Source organism: Tachysurus vachellii, chromosome 4 (genome assembly GCF_030014155.1).
Source record: "Tachysurus vachellii isolate PV-2020 chromosome 4, HZAU_Pvac_v1, whole genome shotgun sequence".
In the NCBI taxonomy this organism is placed as follows: Eukaryota; Metazoa; Chordata; class Actinopteri; order Siluriformes; family Bagridae; genus Tachysurus; species Tachysurus vachellii.
In genome coordinates, this window is record NC_083463.1 from 22,162,671 (window position 1) to 22,185,507 (window position 22,837).

Here is a 22,837-nt window from a genome sequence, read left to right on the forward strand (position 1 = left end):
ATGCTCCAGACTAACACCATCCTGGATCAGTAAAAACAGGGGACCGGATGATGTCAGATCTGTACTGTGACATTTTCAGGAGAATAATTTTTTGTGGATTTAGACTTGATTTTAAAATATATAAAGCAACAGATTGCAGAATGGAAGGCAGGATACTTCCTTTCCTTTTTTTAGCTTGCCGCAGAAAGTGACTACTTCTAAGCACTGGTTGGTGGTCAGGTGTCGAGCTCTCCTCCGATTCCCATGGAAACAGAAAGCTGAGCGGGAAAACTGACACCCAGTTACTATCAGCAATGCAGCGATTTTTAAAAAGTGTATATTTATACATCTAATCTAATAAAGAAAGTTCAGAGAGAGAGAGAGAGAGAGAGAGAGAGAGAGAGAGAGAGAGAGAGACTAAACATCCAAGTGCAAGTGAAAATATGTAAATATAATAAACAAAAAAACAGGAAGGAAGTAAAGGGAAGAGAAAGAAAGAAAGTCAAACATTAAGTAACATTCAGTAAGATTCAGTATATAATTTAACTTTGACTAAGCATTTGGAAAGGATTTTATACTCAGACAATAAAAGTGCCGCAGGTCTGCAGTTCCTTAAAAGCGTTAAATCCCCCTTCTTTGAGAACAAAACTGAAACTGCACTCTGGCGTTCACTGACACCTTACTGAAGACAATCCACAACGTCTTATAGACTTCAACAGGAAGACCATTTATTCCTGGTGTTCGACAGCAGTCAATTCATCAGAAGAGCTCCGTTTCCAAAGAGTCCTTCTGCTCTGAGGTTCCAACAGTTCACTTCTGCACCGTTCATCTGAGTTTTCAGCAGCATAGTGGGTAAAAATCCACAGCAGCTTTATGCATCGCCATTGGGTCAGAAGTAATATGTCCAGTTCTGTCCTTAAGACCGTGTGTGTTTTTCTTGTGCAGCTGTATGGACAAAAAAAATATTTACTTCTAGGCCTGTTTTCCTTTAGTTTATAGTAAAGTCTGACCGTTGCTCCTCATACACTGAGACTGCCGGCACATAAGAGTTATCGGTGTGAAATACACAGAAAGGATCTTCTAAAGTGTGCTCTGGTGAAAGGGACGATGTGTTTGAGCACTGCACTTATGCACCCGAATAGGATCATTCACATCAACAGTGCTTGTGATTTCTCTGAATCGCTTTAGTACTTTAGTTTGAGACGAACGGCGAAACATTAGAGACGGTTATACTGGTGTCTTGAGAGGAAAGTCAAATAACTAACCAGTGTTTAACTCTTCGGAAAACAACAATCGCTTTACGAGGCCGACATGTTACTGAACCCCACCTGCTCTCCTATAACAGTCAGCTCTTCCACAGTGACACCGGGCTTGGACACACACCTGACCATTACAGAGCGAGAGGAATGCTGCTGTCTACAGCATGACGCCACACCCGGGGAGACAGCCCCACACACACACAGCCCCACACACACACAGCCCCACACACACAGCCCCACACACACACACACACAGCCCCACACACACAGCCCCACACACACACACACAGCCCCCCCCCACACACACACACAGCCCTCCCACACACACACACAGCGCCACACACACACACACACACACACACACACACACAGCGCCACACACACACACACAGCGCCACACACACACACACACACACACACAGCGCCACACACACACACACACAGAGCGCCACACACACACACACAGCGCCACACACACACACACAGCGCCACACACACACACAGCGCCACACACACACACACACAGCGCCACACACACACACACACAGCGCCACACACACACACACACAGCGCCACACACACACACACACACACACACAGCGCCACACACACACACACACAGCGCCACACACACACACACACACAGCGCCACACACACACACACAGCGCCACACACACACACACACACAGCGCCACACACACACACACACACACAGCGCCACACACACACACACACAGCGCCACACACACACACACACACAGCGCCACACACACACACAGCGCCACACACACACACAGCGCCACACACACACACAGCGCCACACACACACACAGCGCCACACACACACACAGCGCCACACACACACACACACACACACAGCGCCACACACAGCGCCACACACACACACACAGCGCCACACACACACACACACAGCGCCACACACACACACACACAGCGCCACACACACACACACACACACACACAGCACCACACACACACACAGCGCCACACACACACACACAGCGCCACACACACACACACAGCGCCCCACACACACACACACACACAGCGCCACACAGCGCACACACACACACAGCGCGCCACACACACACACAGCGCGCACACACACACAGCGCCACACACACACACACACAGCGCCACACACACACACACAGCGCCACACACACACAGCGCCACACACACACACACACACAGCGCCACACACACACACACACAGCGCCACACACACACACACACAGCGCCACACACACACACAGCGCCACACACACACACAGCGCCACACACACACACAGCGCCACACACACACACAGCGCCACACACACACAGCGCCACACACACACAGCGCCACACACACACAGCGCCACACACACACACACACACACAGCGCCACACACACACACACACACACAGCGCCACACACACACACACACACACAGCGCCACACACACACACACACACACCGCCACACACACACACACACACACAGCGCCACACACACACACACACACAGCGCCACACACACACACACACACAGCGCCACACACACACACACACAGCGCCACACACACACACACAGCGCCACACACACACACACACACACACACAGCACCACACACACACAGCGCCACACACACACACACACACACAGCGCCACACACAGCGCCACAGTCACACACACACAGCGCCACAGTCACACACACACAGCGCCACAGTCACACACACACAGCGCCACAGTCACACACACACAGCGCCACAGTCACACACACACAGCGCCACAGTCACACACACACAGCGCCACAGTCACACACACACAGCGCCACAGTCACACACACACAGCGCCACAGTCACACACACACAGCGCCACAGTCACACACACACAGCGCCACAGTCACACACACACAGCGCCACAGTCACACACACACAGCGCCACAGTCACACACACACAGCGCCACAGTCACACACACACAGCGCCACAGTCACACACACACACACACAGTGCCACAGTCACACACACACAGCGCCACAGTCACACATACAGCGCCACAGTCACAAACACACACACAGCGCCAGTCACACACACCCACACAGCGCCACAGTCACACACACCCACACAGCGCCACAGTCACACACACCCACACAGCGCCACAGTCACAAACACACACAGCGCCACAGTCACACACACAGCGCCACAGTCACACACACAGCGCCACAGTCACACACACAGCGCCACAGTCACACACACAGCGCCACAGTCACACACACAGCGCCACAGTCACACACACACACACGCACAGCGCGACAGTCACACACACACACACACAGAGCGCCAGGCACACACACGCACACACAGCGCCACAGTCACACACACACACACACACAGTCACACACACACAGCGCCAGTCACACACAGCGCCACACACACACACACAGCGGCAGTCACACACACACACACAGCGCCAGTCACACACACACACACACACACACAGCGCCAGTCACACACACACACACACACAGCGCCACAGTCACACATACAGCGCCACAGTCACACATACAGCGCCACAGTCACACATACACACACAGCGCCACAGTCACAAACACCCACACAGCGCCACAGTCACACACACCCACACAGCGCCACAGTCACACACACCCACACAGCGCCACAGTCACACACACCCACACAGCGCCACAGTCACACACACCCACACAGCGCCACAGTCACACACACCCACACAGCGCCACAGTCACACACACCCACACAGCGCCACAGTCACACACACAGCGCCACAGTCACACACACAGCGCCACAGTCACACACACAGCGCCACAGTCACACACACAGCGCCACAGTCACACACACAGCGCCACAGTCACACACACACACACAGCGCGACAGTCACACACACACACACACAGCGCCAGGCACACACACGCACACACAGCACCACAGTCACACACACACACACACACAGCGCCAGTCACACACACACAGCGCCAGTCACACACAGCGCCACACACACACACACAGCGGCAGTCACACACACACTCACAGCGCCAGTCACACACACACACACACACACACACACACACAGCGCCAGTCACACACACACACACACACACACACACACACACAGCGCCACAGTCACACACACACACACAACGCCAGTCACACACAGCGCCACAGTCACACACACACACACACACACACAGCGCCAGTCACACACACACACACAGCGCCAGTCACACACACACACACACAGCGCCAGTCACACACACAGCGCCACAGTCACACACACAGCGCCACAGTCACACACACAGTGCCACAGTCACACACACACACAGCGCCACACACACACACACACACAGTGCCACAGTCTCACACGCACACACACAGCGCCACCGTCACACACGCACACACACAGCGCCACCGTCACACACAGCTCCACCGTCACACACAGCGCCACCGTCACACACACAGCGCCACAGTCACACACACAGCGCCACAGTCTCACACACACACAGCGCCACAGTCACACACACACACAGCGCCACAGTCACACACACACACAGCGCCACAGTCACACACACACACAGCGCCACAGTCACACACACACACACACACACACAGCGCCAGTCTCACACACACACAGCGCCACAGTCTCACACACACACAGCGCCACAGTCTCACACACACACAGCGCCACAGTCTCACACACACACAGCGCCAGTCTCACACACACACAGCGCCAGTCTCACACACACACAGCGCCACAGTCACACACACACACACAGCGCCACAGTCACACACACACACACAGCGCCACAGTCACACACACACACAGCGCCACAGTCACACACACACACAGCGCCACAGTCACACACACACACACAGCGCCACAGTCTCACACACACACAGCGCCACAGTCTCACACACACACAGCGCCACAGTCTCACACACACACAGCGCCACAGTCTCACACACACACAGCGCCACAGTCTCACACGCACAGCGCCACAGTCTCACACGCACAGCGCCACAGTCTCACACGCACAGTCACACACACAGCGCCACAGTCTCACACGCACAGTCACACACACCCACACAGCGCCACAGTCACACACACCCACACACACCCACACAGCGCCACAGTCACACACACCCACACAGCGCCACAGTCACACACACCCACACAGCGCCACAGTCACACACACCCACACAGCGCCACAGTCACACACACCCACACAGCGCCACAGTCACACACACCCACACAGCGCCAGTCACACACACCCACACAGCGCCAGTCACACACACCCACACAGCGCCAGTCACACACACACCCACACCCAGCGCCAGTCACACCCACACACCCACAGCACCACCGTCAGTCACAGTCACACCCACAGCGCCACCGTCACACCCACAGCGCCACCGTCACACCCACAGCGCCACCGTCACACCCACAGCGCCACCGTCACACCCACAGCGCCACCGTCACACCCACAGCGCCACCGCCACAGCGCCACAGCGCCACCGCCACACCCACAGCACCACACCCATAGCGCCACACCCACAGCGCCAGTCACACACACAGCGCCAGTCACACACACAGCGCCACAGTCACACACACAGCGCCACAGTCACACACACAGCGCCACAGTCACACACACCCACATAGCGCCACAGTCACACACACCCACACAGCGCCACAGTCACACACACCCACACAGCGCCACAGTCACACACACCCACACAGCGCCACAGTCACACACACCCACACAGCGCCACAGTCACACACACCCACACAGCGCCACAGTCACACCCACACCCAGCGCCACAGTCACACCCACACCCAGCGCCACCGTCACACCCACACCCAGCGCCACAGTCACACCCACAGTCACACCCACACCCACAGTCACACCCACAGTCACACACACACCCACAGTCACACACACACCCACAGTCACACACACACCCACACCCACAGTCACACACACACACCCACACCCAGCGCCACAGTCACAGTCACACCCACAGCGCCACCGTCACACCCACAGCGCCACCGCCACCGCCACACCGCCACCGCGCCACACCCACAGCGCCACCGCCACACCCACAGCGCCACACACACACACACAGCGCCACACACACACACAGCGCCACACACACACACAGCGCCACACACACACACAGCGCCACACACACACACAGCGCCACACACACACACAGCGCCACACACACACACAGCGCCACACACACACACAGCGCCACACACACACACAGCGCCACACACACACACAGCGCCACACACACACACAGCGCCACACACACACACACAGCGCCACACACACACACAGCGCCACACACACACACACAGCGCCACACACACACACAGCGCCACACACACACACACAGCGCCACACACACACACAGCGCCACACACACACACACAGCGCCCCACACACACACAGCGCCACACACACACACAGCGCCACACACACACACACAGCGCCACACACACACACACAGCGCCACACACACACACACAGCGCCACACACACACACACAGCGCCACACACACACACACAGCGCCACACACACACACACACAGCGCCACACACACACACAGCGCCACACACACACAGCGCCACACACACACACACAGCGCCACACACACACACACACACACACAGCGCCACACACACACACAGCGCCACACACACACACACACACACACACACACACAGCGCCACACACACACACAGCGCCACACACACACACAGCGCCACACACACACACACACACACACACACAGCGCCACACACACACACACACACACACACAGCGCCACACACACACACACACACACACACACACACACACACACACACACACACACAGCGCCACACACACACACAGCGACACACACACACACACAGCGCCACACACACACACAGCGCCACACACACACACAGCGCCACACACACACACAGCGCCACACACACACACACACACACACACACAGCGCCACACACACACACAGCGCCACACACACACACAGCGCCACACACACACACACACACACAGCGCCACACACACACACACACACAGCGCCACACACACACACACACAGCGCCACACACACACACACACAGCGCCACACACACACACACACAGCGCCACACACACACACACACACAGCGCCACACACACACACACACAGCGCCACACACACACACACAGCGCCACACACACACACACAGCGCCACACACACACACACACAGCGCCACACACACAGCCACACACACAGCCACACAGCCACACACAGCCACACAGCCACACAGCCACACACACACAGCCACAGTCACACCCACAGCGCCACAGTCACACCCACAGCGCCACACACACACACACAGCCACAGACACACACAGCCGCACACTGCCGCACACACACACACAGCCACACACAGCCACACACACACACAGCCACACACACAGCCACACACACACACAGCCACACACACACACAGCCACACACACACACAGCCACACACACACACAGCCACACACACACACAGCCACACACACACACAGCCACACACACACACAGCCACACACACACACAGCGCCACAGTCTCACACACAGCGCCACAGTCTCACACACACACAGCGCCACAGTCTCACACACACACAGCGCCACAGTCTCACACACACAGCGCCACAGTCTCACACACACACACAGTGCCAGTCTCACACACAGCACCACAGTCACAGTCCCACACAGTGCCACACAGTTTTTGTCAGTGTTGCTGCTGTAAGGAAAAGCCATCAAAAATAAGTTACAAATTATTATTTTCACTCCTTAGTTCATGAGAAGAAACCCTACAGATAAGGACAGCGCTGCAAAAATATAGAAACAACTGTAGAATGCCAAGAATTAAAACAGACAAGAAGACGAGGAGAGGAAAAAAACAAAAACATGATGAAGCTTGTGCCAAGTAAGTCAATGCTTCAGTGACAGTAAGTGCTCTGTCTCCAGAGGCAGAAAGCTGACTGCATCATCTGTCCATAATAGAGGGTTTCCTCCCCCGGCCGACCTTTCGTGCCACATGCCGCCTGTCTTCTTTGAGACTGACAGATAGGTGGTGTGGCAGTGCTAAACACTTAGCTCAGTTCGTCTGCAAAGCCTGTCACGTCCATTGACGTGCCACGTGTGCTACTTGCCTGCACGTTTTCCTTTTCTTATTCTTGCACTTGCATCTGCTATGGACTACAACTGCCTTGCACACTCGTTTCTCCTTCTCTTTCTCCCGTCTTGTGTAAACAGAACCTGGTCTGAATTGGCTTAAGCAGGCTGTGGGCAATACGGCAGGCTGCTAAGCAGAGACAACATTTCACTGGAAATTTATGTCTAGACCAGACCGGTCTGCAAAACTAATGAGGAGAAATGCAATAAAGCAGCGCTTCATGTACACGGCTCCAACAGAAAACCACTCAAAAGAGCTTGTGTGACTTGCATTTAAGAATGCCAGGATACTCTGTGCTGGTTTATTTCTTTTTTTTTTTTTTTGAGATTAAAAAAAAAAAAGAAGAAAAAACAGAATCACAGGTAAGACAAGACAAACATTTTTGAAAAAGATGGGAGGAAAAAAATTACTTATCAAGGAGGGGACATTTAATATTACATTGTGTCAGTAAAGTAAGTGCCAGAATTTCACAAGGATAAGATGTACGAGGTGTTTTTGCCACTAAAACTCCTTTTGTTGGATTTTTTGTATTATATTTGCCTTGCTTGTGAAACGAGGCACACCGTGCACCTGCCTGTAAAACGTGTAGAAATGTCTAGGAAACTGTTGGAGATAAATAATGGCATCTGTTCAAACACAGCCTTGTGTGTTGTGAGTCAGATAATGAAACTAAAACAGAGGACTTACCAGAGATTAGAGTACGGCGTTTCAGAGCAGTACATTTTTCTATGTATTCTTCTGACAGCTCAAAGTTAACGGCATGATGCAACTAGACATGTATGTCCAGCGGTAAAGCATACGGGCGAGGCTGACGCGCTACAAGGTGAACGGGTCGGACATTTCAACCGTCTTGCAATGTCGAAGAGACACTAGATCCAAAACAAACAACTACGTTTCCAGAAGTAAACGTTACAAACTGCGGCGTGAGTGATAAGTTCACAATGTTTCAGCTACACCGAGCGCTTTTTATTTCAGAAAACCAAGGAAAATTCGGGTCTCCATTATACGAGCCCTTTAAGAGTATTAGCAGCACGCCACAAAAAGATGTCAGCTTATAATAAGACAATAGTGCTAATCCTCTTACTGGTGACACCAAACAAGGATTATAGCCTGAAGCGAGTTGACTGAGTGGGGAGTTTTATCACACATGGCGCTCCAGCAGGAATGTGTTGGCAAAAACTGCTGTATCAGGGTTATATATTAAATGACGGACAGAAATTCTACCGAGCGCAAACCAGCAATTTCATGGGTCAAGACCTGTGATGAATTTACATACACATCGAAGCAAAAACCCAAAACAAACGGATTAGCCGTATAGTAAATATAGTGGTACATAGTACAAAACTGAATGAGGACTTTGATACAGTGTCTTAAACAGATCATAACATGAATGAAAGTCGACTTCATGAAACCTCGCCTACAGATATTTAGACCGCATGAGATGCTAAGACTTTTGTGTGACTGTAAACAGCAACAAATCATGACCGAATCGAAAAAGTTCATATTATTGTTAAACTGGCTGATGTAAAGGACTCAACACGGCACGTCCCGTTACCAAAGATTAAGTTGTCTTCAAAGCAACTGACAGACAAACCCGAGCATAAAACTACTGTTTGTGTGTGGTTTCACTTACATGATTTAACCTCGATCACGGCATGTTGTGGTTTCACCGGATAAACACCCGCCCCCTGGTCCACTGAATGACTGAAGTACTGTGGCAGTGGTGCATAGGGGAATAAATGTGAGGGAATGAGAGACAGAGAGAGAGTGAGAGAGGGGCAAGCCCGGCACTTCCCTCGCTGCGTAATGATGTGCTCCATTCTGCCTTCCCTCTGGGAGCCTCTTGGCTGAGTGAGCACATCCCTGCACTGCTGTCCATCAAACTGCCGCTCCCCTCACACTCACAGCATGGTCCAACTCACTCACTCACTCACTCGCTCGCTCGCTCCACACACTCTCCCCCTCTTTCTCTCTCCCCTTGTCCCTCTCCTCTTTCCTTCTCTTCTCCCCCGTGCCTTGTCATCTGGTTCGCTCTCAGTGTTCCGATTCACAGGGCAGTTTAGAGAGGCTCCAACTCGTTTGCCGGGTCCCTTAGCCAACAATCTCTCCCACTGCTCATCGAGTTTCACACTCAACAAAAACCCACACTCAAGACTCCCACCTGTACTGACGACTAAAGCGCATGCTTTTGCCATATGTTTAAAAAGAAAACAAAAATTCAATATTAAATATTCAAAATTAAAAAATATTAAAAACACATTAGGTTTACTATATTGCTGCTATATGGTAGCCAGTGGTCAAATCGAATCAGTTCTCTAATCTTTTATGTTTATTAATAATAAGAAACCGATGAAAGCTCAATAAGCACTACACGAAGTCAACCCCAATTCCCCAGTGACAGACTAATTCTGGGGTTTGACATGAAAGCCAATTCTTATTTATGCCACCACATTTTCTCTTATTTGTCTCTTTTTTTCTCCATTCGATACAAAATTGTGTAGAAACAACCAGCACAGCCACAGCAAGTCACATGACAGACATCTTGTGTGTTTATTTTTGTAAGAAAGTGGGATTTGGGGGGGGATGAGGTGAGGCACGCTTCAGCAGGGATCTCTGCAGGTGACAGGTTGTTGTAGTGTTTGTGAGCCGTGTCTGCGATCGCTCGTGTAGCGAGCATGGTGTTGCGTCCACAAAACAACAGACTGCGTCAGACTGATAAGAGATGTGCGGTGCAGTGCAGTACAGCGATTTGAACAGTCTGAAAGGTTGTAGTGCTCACACACACTTGCAGAAATCTTCACATCTCGTTAACAAATTAAATCCCTCAATTAGCACATCAGGGCAGACTAATGATGCAGGGGATGAGGGGCGCAGACACAAAATGTAGCACACACTGCTTCTACAACTCCATTCTGTCAATTTAAGTCAGAATGAGGAAAATCCCTGAATTACACACATCTCTTCATCCATTTTATATCAAACACACACAGACACACACACACACACCATCTGTGCCCGTCACCTTACTGCCTGCATGAGCAGGTAGTGTTTAAAGACAGTATTAGCATACTCGATCCGGAATTAAGCACTTAATGCCTTAATTTCCCATCAAATTATAAACGAACCCTTCACTTCAACTGAGCAGCCTGCATCAAATTCGTCCGCTATTAGACACTTAATATTCCATCTGGTTGGCTTGACACATGAAGCAGGTCGCCCACAAACGGCAATTTCAGACTTCTGTTTGATTGTGCGCTGTAGCTTAACACATCACAGTCCTCAAAGACTGATTCAAACGACATGCTTGTATAGTGCGTGTGTGTGTGTGTGTGTGTCTGTGTGTGTGGAAGCTTAAAAAGGAAACCGAAGGAGAGCCCACTGGTTAGAAACCAATGGGAAGGATTTTGCTGTGTTGAACGGATACGCAGATAAAAGCTGTGCCTCTGCAGATTATTATTCACGTTTACATCAATCATTTATCACCAGGAAGCTGACCTTCAGATTACATGAGAATGTACAAGGTCTTAAGGGAGGAGAAAGTAAACTGAAACGTAACCTTAGAGCGACTACTGTGTTACTTCAAACACTCCCCTCGAGCACGAAACAAACATAAAACTCACTAACGTGCCGAACAGGCTGGGCCAGCCAGCAGGAATCTGCAGGGGAAGAAGATGTAACGTACACCCACCGGTGAAGATCAAGGGAAAAAGCCTGCCTGGCACTTCCCCTCCGATCACACACAATCAACTGAAGAAGGTCCTAATGGACACTTCCTGAAACCTGCGATACACTGATACGTGTACGGGGAAACCGACAGCTTGAAAGTTGAAACGGAAACTAGGTGTTTCGCGTTCTTGCGCCACTGCTCTCGAGCTTTTCACTGCAATGTTACAACATGGTGGTTAGGGGGACTTCTCAGGTTGGTGCACAGGAAAACAAAGTCAGCAGTTGCTGCCCGTACTGTTGCCTTTTTTTTTTTTTTTTAATCTTTATTGATAATATTTCAGTGCACGCTGCTGCCTGGAATGGTTTTACACATTTAGACTCTACATCGTTTCTGTTTTTATTTTGTTTCAGCCACAGCCTTAACAACCAGCATTAATAAAGTACTAGGCTCTCTATACACACAGGGCAACGCATGTGTTCATGTATGTGTACGCTTTTAGTTAGGTACCTGCGCCACATTACCCGAGTTTGCGCAGACAACCACTTATACAAAGCAGAGATCATCTGCTAGTAATCCTGTGGCATCAATAAAGCACTAAACTGCATACAAGCTACAACGTAGAATAATATGCTTCCCGTTTGAGTTTGTGCTTATCGTTATGAAAATGAAAAGTCTCTGATCCAACCTGGATGCGGTCTCGCATGGCCCTCGTGTAATCACACAAGCTGTGAGGAGATTAGAAAACATTGCACAAGTAAATGTGGAAGTGGACACGTGGCTGAACGTGGTGGAATGGATAAAAGTATGGAGGAAAAGAATTGGCACATGATAAATGAATAATACACTGGTTCATGATGAACTTTATTGAATGCAACTATAATTTTAATAAAAAAATCCCAATGTGCTCAATTGTATTCCATAGTAACGTAGCTTATGCCACCTTTGAGAGATCATCAGCACAGCATAGTTCTGTGACCCATGACCCTGGATGACCTCGGCTAATGTTAACGTAGAGTGACAGCCTCTGATGTGCAGCGGCTGCTGAAAGGCACAGAAGCGCTGAAGTCACCGTGCTCGTAGTGTGCAGTCTGCTACTGGGGACACAGCCGTGTTATTACCATTTGAAAGAACGTTGAATTTTACGCAGCCTTTTTATTCATACTAATTATGCTCATTTTATTCCCCGGATCATTTTTTTTTTTTTTAAAGTCCATCATTAAATGTCACCCAAACCTCTAAGTCAGCTTAGAGTTGCTCGAAAAGCATCAAATAAATGAAAATGCATTGCGGTGTAATCTTTTACAAGTGCTGTACATTTCAACAGCTATCGATAATCGCTGTGATCATCTCTGTATGAGAGTTGGGAACAGGGAAAGCTAAACAAAAAGCACTTTACCTGCTAAGAATTTTAACAAAAACATCAAGACATGTTACAAAAAAGCCTCAATATTTGGAGCCATCTTTAGTAAATAACGCCTAAAGTAAAAGACCACAAATGAAAGCCCTATCAGCTGAGGGCTGGCTGTGTTCTTTGAACTCGACACCATCAAAAGGTGAAATAATTGGCAAATGAAATGTGTTATAGCTACACAAAGGCCCATTCAGAGAGGGAAACGTAGATAAAAGGCGAGGAGAGCAGAAGATAAATCGCAGACAAGAGCAAGTGTGTGTCATTTTGCAGCACGCGCAAGCCACGCTCACCGATACGCTGCTGGATTACATCACAACAAGCACAAGGTGGCTAATTAGGGCTCATTAATCCGAGAGCCAGATTTCTTACATCAGCAAATGATCGTGTCCATCAAAGGCTAACGTCTCTGCTCAAACAAGGCTGCGCGTCTTTTCTAACATTTCATGTTCTTATTCACCAGACTGACAGCGGCTTGGCAGCTGCTGGCGAGAGACAGATTGGTGTTTTGACGTGCGTGGTATTACTTTCTTCCATTACCATAAATCCTACTCATCTACTTCCTGCAAATCACTCTGTTTTGTAACGCTTCGTTCAAATCTGGAAGGAAGATGTTATTGTTATCAACACTTACGTTGCAGGACATCTGTGTTCCCCTTCTAAAAGGTATACGCACACATACAAACTTTCCCCAAAATGTCAGTTCTGCGCTGAGTGTAAAACCACAAATGAAAAGGTTAGAGCATGGGGATTCCTGACCTGGGCCACACATTACTCATAGCTGTAGACACAACATCAATCAGCTGATGAGAAGTGTTGGCGGCTTCACACTCACACATCATGTAAACTGTAAAGCACTGGCAGGGCTTATACGGTTTATAAGAACAACACGATGACTGGGTTTCACGAAAAACATCCAACTAACGTCACCCGCTAGTCTCGAAACAGTACACAAAATCAAACAGCTCTGACAAAGCACGCGCTGATCCTTGGCAGTTCGGTATTTAGCGGTAATTTAGGAAAACTTTCACAGCCACAGAGAAACGTCAGCTGCCATTAGGCTTCTCTGCTTCAAGTTAATAACAGATACAGGCAGGTTTCACACTTGGGTGTCACACAGGAGTTTTACCAGAGAAGCACTTTATCATCACTGACAAATATGCATCACTTACAGGAGAGGAAGCGACTGAGAACCACACGATTTCCTAACAGTTAATACACTCCCTAACAGCAGTATTCGACCAGACAAGAATATTTATTGAGCACAGACTACTCTCTCACTTTCCACCTGTCAGTGAGAAAAGCAGGGTATAATAAACACCTGACAACCCAAACACCTTATATGACAACATCTGGAGAATCTATGCACATATTCTGTGATCACGGTGTAAACAGCAGAGTTACGGATTTTGGCTGTGAGAACTGCAAATCACTGAAGAAGACAAAACCAAAACTGCAGCTGGATTGAGGATGGGGAGTGTGTGCGTGTATGAGAGAGTGAGAGTGAGAGTAAGAGACAGACAGACATACAGCGAGACAGACAGAGACAAAGAAATGGACGGACGGACAGACAGACAGACAGACAGACACAGACAGACAGTCAAAAACAGAGAGAGACAGACAGACGGATAGTCAGACACAGACAGACGGATAGTCAGACACAGACAGACGGATAGTCAGACACAGACAGACGGATAGTCAGACACAGACAGACGGATAGTCAGACACAGACAGACGGATAGTCAGACACAGACAGACGGATAGTCAGACACAGACAGACGGATAGTCAGACACAGACAGACGGATAGTCAGACACAGACAGACGGATAGTCAGACACAGACAGACGGATAGTCAGACACAGACAGACGGATAGTCAGACACAGACAGACGGATAGTCAGACGGATAGTCAGACACAGACAGTCAGACACAGACAGTCAGACACAGACAGTCAGACAGACAGTCAGACAGACAGTCAGACAGACAGTCAGACAGACAGACAGTCAGTCAGACAGTCAGTCAGACAGTCAGACACACAGTCAGACAGACAGTCAGTCAGACAGTCAGTCAGACAGTCAGTCAGACAGTCAGACACACAGTCAGACACACAGTCAGACACACAGTCAGACACACAGTCAGACACACAGTCAGACAGTTCTCCTTTTGCCTGGAGGTTTGGATTCCTTCAACACATGGAAAGATGTGCAACTTTACACCACATGCACTTCAGCTCACTGTTCACCAAATTTAAAATAAAAAACAAACAAACAAACAAACAAACAAAAGGAGCATGGTTCATTCCCAACAAGGCAGTAAGAAGTTGCTGGTGACAGCAGCAGCAGGCTTGCATTAGGAGTGAGGGCGTGTGGGGGGGAGTAAAGCCCTACCTTGTGGATGTTCCCTTCCGTACATCGCAGATGCTGCATTTAAACGCTTCGGCGCTGTTCCTGAACGTACAAACACTACAGTCCCAGTAGCCGTCATCCGCCGCCGGCTTGGCTTGTCTTTTTGGCCTGAGGGGGAAAACAAGACGGAAACATTTCAATAAGGCTTCAATAACTTCACTTGTCTTACACCAACCGACAGAAAATGTGTCCGAACGCGTGATATTAATAGAGTAAAAAATTAAAAACAACAACAACAAAAACAAGTCCTACAGTAACGTAAAGTGACAAAATGTCAAACTCGACACTGGTTGAAATCCGGACTAGAGAAGCTAATAACTAGCTTGCTAACTAGCGCAGTTTCTCTTTCTCTCTCTCTCTCTCTCTCTCTCTCTCTCTCTCTCTCTCTCCTGTGGAGCCAACAGTCACTCGCCTAAACACACCAACCGTCCGGCTGTAACCCAGCGTTAGCGCGACCAGGCTAACGATATCGGGGGTTAAACTAGACGTCAAAAATCTCCTTTCCGACCAAGAAATTCAGCACAGCTTAAAGTGTCAGTTAATATACATTTTAGTCGCCGAGGCCCGGTGTATCCTGCTGTAAATCTCCCTTTGTCTGTGACTGACTAGCTGCTCGAGTCAGTAGGGTAGAGAAGAGAAGCCGCCATAGCTGCACTGCTCTCGCTCTAAGCACACGGATAGGGGAAGAAGGGGGGAAAAAAACAGAAACACTCCTTGAGGCGAAAAAAAAAAGCGTCTGAAAAGCCCGAAAAACGGCACGGAAACGCAGCCGAACAACCCTCAAGCTCTCCAGCGTCCAAACGGTGGCGTTTCCTTACCTGATAGGGCTCTTTTTGTCGCCCATGATGGGGGAGAAACGTCTCAAGAAAAGAAAAAAAGGATTTAAAGAAGGTTCGAGCAATTAAGAATAATTGTAAAGGAGGATCCACGGAGCTCGAACCGCCGCTAGCGCGCGCAGGCAGGCAGAGTCGCGTTCACGGACGGGCGCGAGGCAAAGCGAGTGCAACACCGCGTGACTCCGCGCTGCCCAATCAGCGCCGCCTTCGCTTTAAAGTCTCGCTAGGAAATCGAAAATAGATCGAGTAAAATGTATCAGCGCTCATGTCTTTTCTCTTCGTCTGTCCGTGTGAGGCTGACTAGACGAGTTAAGAGTCTCGCCTGGTGTTCGTGCAGCACGGGGAAGGGCTTTAAACGAGCTCGAGACGAGTTCAGGTCGGAGACAGACGAGAAAATGTGTCCAACTTGTGCCACTTTTTTTCTATTGTTCATCTTCTAACCACTTGTGAGACCTTAGTAAAGCTCAGTAATGTACCCGATCGAGCTTGTCAAGGTTTGCGTGTAATGCACCTCTAAATACTAGAGCAAGGTGTGGCTTTAGGGTTGAGAATGAGAAACAGCTCATAGGAGCAAAGATGCAGATGATGTAATGATCCAGAAAGGTGAAGATACGGTGATGTGGGTCAGCCAACGCGCACTGGTCAAGCAGCCGTTCACCTGGTCGCTGGTGATGTGGATCCAAAGCGTATCCAGACAGAGAGAGACAGACAGACACAGAGACAGAGAGAGAGACAGACGGACAGTCAGACATCGGGACTAGGATGGGAATACATCATCGGTAGGATGCCGGGCCATCTCGATCAGCACATGTTCACATCCAAGGCCGACTTATCAGAATTCTATAATCTACATGCTTGTTTTCGTGGGATGATAACAGTTAACCTGAAGCTCAGGCTCAGAACCCCTGAACCCCTGTAAACTTCACCCCCTGTAGTGGTAGTTTAGAAGAATTTCAGTTTCACACTTCTGTGCTCTGTCTCACAGATAATGAACAATTAGCTGATGGATAGAATCAAATGTGTTAATGTGTGCATGGCAGTAGGTGCCCAGGGCTAATGCTGACCACATTTGTGTCATTAATGTTTTTCAGTAGCTCAGCCTCTCACTTGTTGATTCACTCCGGAGCAAGGCCGCACGGGGACAAGAGCATACGACTCTGACAAGCGTCCCGATGTCAGAGACAAGGGGCACTCTGCGGGGGATACGAAGTGTGATTCATTAGTCTCACTAGTCAGGATTTGGTCACTCACAAGTCATTATGCACACCCTGTCTCTCTTACAAGAGGATGTACCACTGGGTCATTATCATCTGATTTGCCCTTGTCTTTGTCAGACCTTGTAAGTGATAAATGAAATGCTATAGTATGCACAAGCTGCCAATCATGTCATTTATTTAACTCATGGTAAGCGCTGGTGAGAAGTGACTTACGTGACAAATATGGACATATTAGATCATCATTTACTTTACTAAAGGAACCTTTGATGTTAAATTAAATGAAGTTACGTTAAATAAGACTAATGATCGTTTAAGTAAAAATCCTGACTGTAAAATACCTGCAGATAAACTGCTGCTACCAATTTCCTTATCTCCATTCCTTTTAAAACGTGATACACGTGGGCGTTGGGCAAATTAGAAGCAATGTTTCAGATGATTCTGGCAATCAAAAACTGCACGAGCACAAAGAAGAAATCAAGAAGACTTCTTCCCACATCAAACCCAGATGCTGCCTTTGTTCTTCATGCTTGATCCAACATGAGACTCAATATGCAGAGAACCTGCTGACTGTGGCCATGTGCAGCAAAAGGAAACAGTGTCTTCAGCTCAATCTATTTCCCTTTTCCCCTCCACAATTGTTTAACAACTTTAACAGCAGAAATCACCACAAAGCATCTTTAAAGAAATGCTTTTAAGTTTGTACCATAATGAGAAAATGGCATCTTGGCTTGAGAACAGCCAAGATGCAAAATAAAAATAAAAAATTAAATAAAAGACTCAATTGCATTAGAAGTCTATTTTAGCTGTGGTCATAATTACAGACTACACGGGATAATATGATTAAAATTCTTGAACTTAAGCTCTGTGCATTTTTGTGTATGCAAGAAAATGAAGAAAGCCTCAAATCTTTTTTTCCATAGCCACTGATGTCAACAGAGGGTAATTGGGGAGGGGGCTGTGGTCCCAGGAGGAGGCCCAGGGGATCCATTGACATGTTGAATAGACAAATATGTTGTTAACAATACAATAGAAAAGACACAGATTTTCCATCTTGTGCATCTTGAATTGGTTCAGTTTTGAGCTGAAATTTTTTTTTGCTGGCTTACTATCTTAAGTAACTGGTCTATCATCAGTTTCAGATTGTGCTTCAATTACACGCCTGTAAATGCTTGTGGTGGATGCATCTGAAAAGTCCAGTCTGGGAATAATGAATACAGTGTGTGCACAAATGATATTTTACAGCATGTGTTGCCATACTGTGGATTGTAATACTGTATCTGGTCAGAGGTTTGTGGACACCTGACCATACCGTTCATGGATAAAACGTTTTGCATGCTGTAGGATTACAATTTCCTTTAACTGGAACTAGGACATCTAAACATAATCCAGCATGACAATGCACCTGTGCACAAAGCGAGCGCAATAAAGACGTGGCCTGCACAGAGCCCTGACCTCGACCTCACCGAATGCCTTTATGATGAACTGGAAGACTTATTACATAGAATCAGTGCCCGACCTCACTGATGGTTGAATGTCACAAATCCTACAGCAATCTAGAAATCCTTCCCACAAGAGTGAAGGTTAATATAACAGCAAAAAAGGGTCAAGGTCTGGAATAAGTTGTACAAAAAACCACATATGGGAGTGATGGGAAGGTGTCCACAAACCTTTGGCTCTATGTTGTAAGCACAGGAAGTCAACTAATAGCAGCAGCCCACAGTTTAATTGGGTTCATTAAATACTGCAATACTGTTGATCAATAAATTGCCTAAAGTCACATCTTCTTGCTTTCACATTAGCTTTATTTAAAACAGTGTCATTTACTTAAACTAGATATGTGTGCCTAGTTTGCTTACTGCAATGTCAGACTATAATTTGCCTGTTTTCTCAGTTGGATGCTAAAGTCAATGTCATGAATCACCGTTTATGTTGTATAAAATATATATACACGAGGATTTGCTACTGAGGCTAAAGAAAACAAACGTATCTACTGTGACAGATACAAACAATTTAAAATACATAGAATATCATACAGTTCAGAAATAATCCCTCTTAAATGACAAAAGACTACAGACTTTTTCTAGACAAGTTTCACAGGGAATATGCAGTATACAGCCACTCGTCCATCCGTTTTCTGTACATTTACCCTACACAGGGTCAAGGAGAGCCTGGAGTCTGTCCCAGGGGACTCGAGGCACAAAGCAGGGGACACCCTGGACGGAGTACCAACAACTTTTAGAAAACAATCACACACACGCTCACACACTTCAGGCAATTTTTAGATGTAAATTAGCCTGTAAGGCATGTCTTTTGACTGTAGGAGGAAACCAGAGAACTGAGAGGAAATCAAGGAAGTACACAAAACAGCGGGTGAAATGAAACCTCCAACCCTAGAGGTGTGCATCAAACATGCCATTGTGTCAGTAAAACATATAGAATTATACCCAAAAGTGGGAAAACTTTATTATGTAATAATTACATTATACGAAAAAAAAAAAAAAAAACATTTAAAAGGCTACAATTAAACTTGACTATAAAAATAATTTGCATGTTTCTGGGAGAAAAAAGGGTGAAAAGTGTAGGGAAAAAAAGCAACAACATATAAATACACAATACTGTGATTCACTGACGATTAAGGCCTCTTTTTTTTACAGCTATTAGCCGAGGGGCTCTTAGGAAGATAAAATACAGTGTGGATTCAACAGACAACGATCCATATAACTCCACATGTTTGGAAAAAGGGTCTTTCTGCTATTAATTTTGGACCCACAGGAAATACCTTGTAAGTGTCTGAAATTGATACTATACCAGAGGAACTTGAATAGTGTGGGCCTCTCAGTGACATGTGGCTTGGTTTCTTGTTCCTCTTATGTTCATTGATATATCCTCCTTAAACGGTAGCTATTTATTTTCATTATTTATTCATTCAGAGGACCCTTTTATCAAAAGGAACATCGTTTTCTTTTCTTTTTTTACATGTTGCTGTGGAGGAGGAAGACAGAACAGAGGAAGCAAACTCAAAACACTAACAGTAAGCTCTTTTACTGGTGCAAAGGTCAAGAGCTTTTCCACCATTACCCGGATCATTTACCTTTAGATTTTCTTTCCTTTTTTCACTTGTCCCATTTACTGTAAAAAAAAAAAAAAAAAAAAAAAAGAAGACAACAACACGCTCCAGTTACTGTAAGGTGTGCAGCTTCACCTGCTATTTGCCAGTGTCTTATATGCATGTTCCTTACTTAATAAACCAACTCCCTACATATCTGTTAATCATCCATGTGATCATAAAAACAAATCAGAACAGTTTGACTCGGACATGCGCCAAAATAATTGATGAGTCGTGTACATGCGGAGAAGAGAGTTGTTTTGCTATTGGTAATGACTCTGTGTGATTTGTTCTACTTGACCTTTCACCCTGCAGATAAAACACATCTGGCGGTTTGCCCTAGGAACTGTTTGTTGTTGGCTCAAGCCACCATATGTGCTCGTGTGTGTGTGTGTGTGCGTGTGTGTGTGTGTGTGTGTGAGTGTGACTTCAAAGATGCTTTGACTGATAAGTACACAGAGGTGATAGTGATACATATATTCTCTCTCTCTCTCTCTCTCTCTCTCTCTCTCTCTCTCTCCCACACACACACACACACACAATTACTCAGTCAGACAGTTGTGGAAACTTTTGCATTAAACTATTATTTTAATGAATGTCTAATTCCAGGTTCTTTTCAAATAATACAGCATTCAGCTATTTAAAATAAAAATTCTTACAGTCAAAGTGACATCTCTATTTGTAGAACATCTATCTACTGGGAGTAAAAGTATACAACACAATGGAGAGCTCATAGGAAGTAATTAATGACATGCTGATATGATGCCACCTGACATTAAGCTGAGTTATTATTACCGCCCATGTAGTGGATTATTTACCTTTTGAAATTCTTTTTATTACACATAAACCACAGCAACCTGTCAACGATTAAAAAACTAGTAATTAACAAATGACACATTATACTAATCAGTTTATAGTTAGGTTCAATGTTGTGGAACAGATTGATGTCTGTTATCGCTTATGCAATTCCAGAGCAACTATAAAAAAATCATTATAGACAATGCAGCTTGTCATGTTACAGGTAAAAAAAAAAACAATGAAGAGTTTCCTATGAGAGGAAAAAAGGTAGGGAAGTTTATCTCTGACTGGTGACACTGGAGACTCCTTCCATAAATGTTAAATAAATAAATACAAAAATCTGCAGGGTGTCTTTTTTTTTAGAAATAGATAATAACACATTTTAACCTGATCTTTACTCCCTAGATCATATAGACTAAGCCCCTGTGAATTAGTTGTTATTATAGAAACTGATAGTGTATTAGAATGAGAACTTTAATATAACACTGTGATTTGAATTACAGCCAGGCATTATTATCAGAACGACATCAACGACATTACTACATCTACATTTACATTTACAGCATTTGGCAGACGCCCTTATCCAGAGCGACGTACATAAGTGCTTAAATCTCTAACATTGAATCATTAATGCTGGCTCACTAAGTTACATACTTAAGATACGATGAGTTTAAAACATTTGTTCAGAGTTACAATGAAAAAGTGTCAAAGGTTTTTTTTTTTGTTTTTTTTTTAAATGCAAAAGATAAGGAAAGAAGTGCTAGTTGAAGTTACGACATTACTATCATCACTGGTCACAATCAAGAACTCGATAATACGGTTATACCATAATGTAACATTTCTGTCCTGCTTATTTCTGCTAGGATTCCTGTAGAAAGTACAAAATCGTTAG

At 47.2% G+C, this 22,837-nt stretch overlaps 1 protein-coding gene across 2 annotated transcripts in view; it reads right to left on the reverse strand.

The window, feature by feature from the left end:
* rybpb (RING1 and YY1 binding protein b) overlaps nucleotides 1-17,085 on the reverse strand; it is a 29,875-nt gene extending 12,790 nt beyond the window's left edge. Inside the window, exons 1-2 of one of the 2 annotated variants that reach the window (XM_060868370.1) lie at nucleotides 16,807-17,085; nucleotides 15,971-16,096 (exon numbers count right to left, since the gene is read on the reverse strand). In XM_060868370.1, coding sequence (XP_060724353.1) covers nucleotides 15,971-16,096; nucleotides 16,807-16,832 — 152 coding nt within the window. In that variant the 5' untranslated portion in view covers nucleotides 16,833-17,085. The remainder of the gene's footprint in view (nucleotides 1-15,970; nucleotides 16,097-16,806) is intronic. The other variant, XM_060868371.1, reaches the window with a different exon arrangement.
* Nucleotides 17,086-22,837: the final 5,752 nt, after the last annotated feature.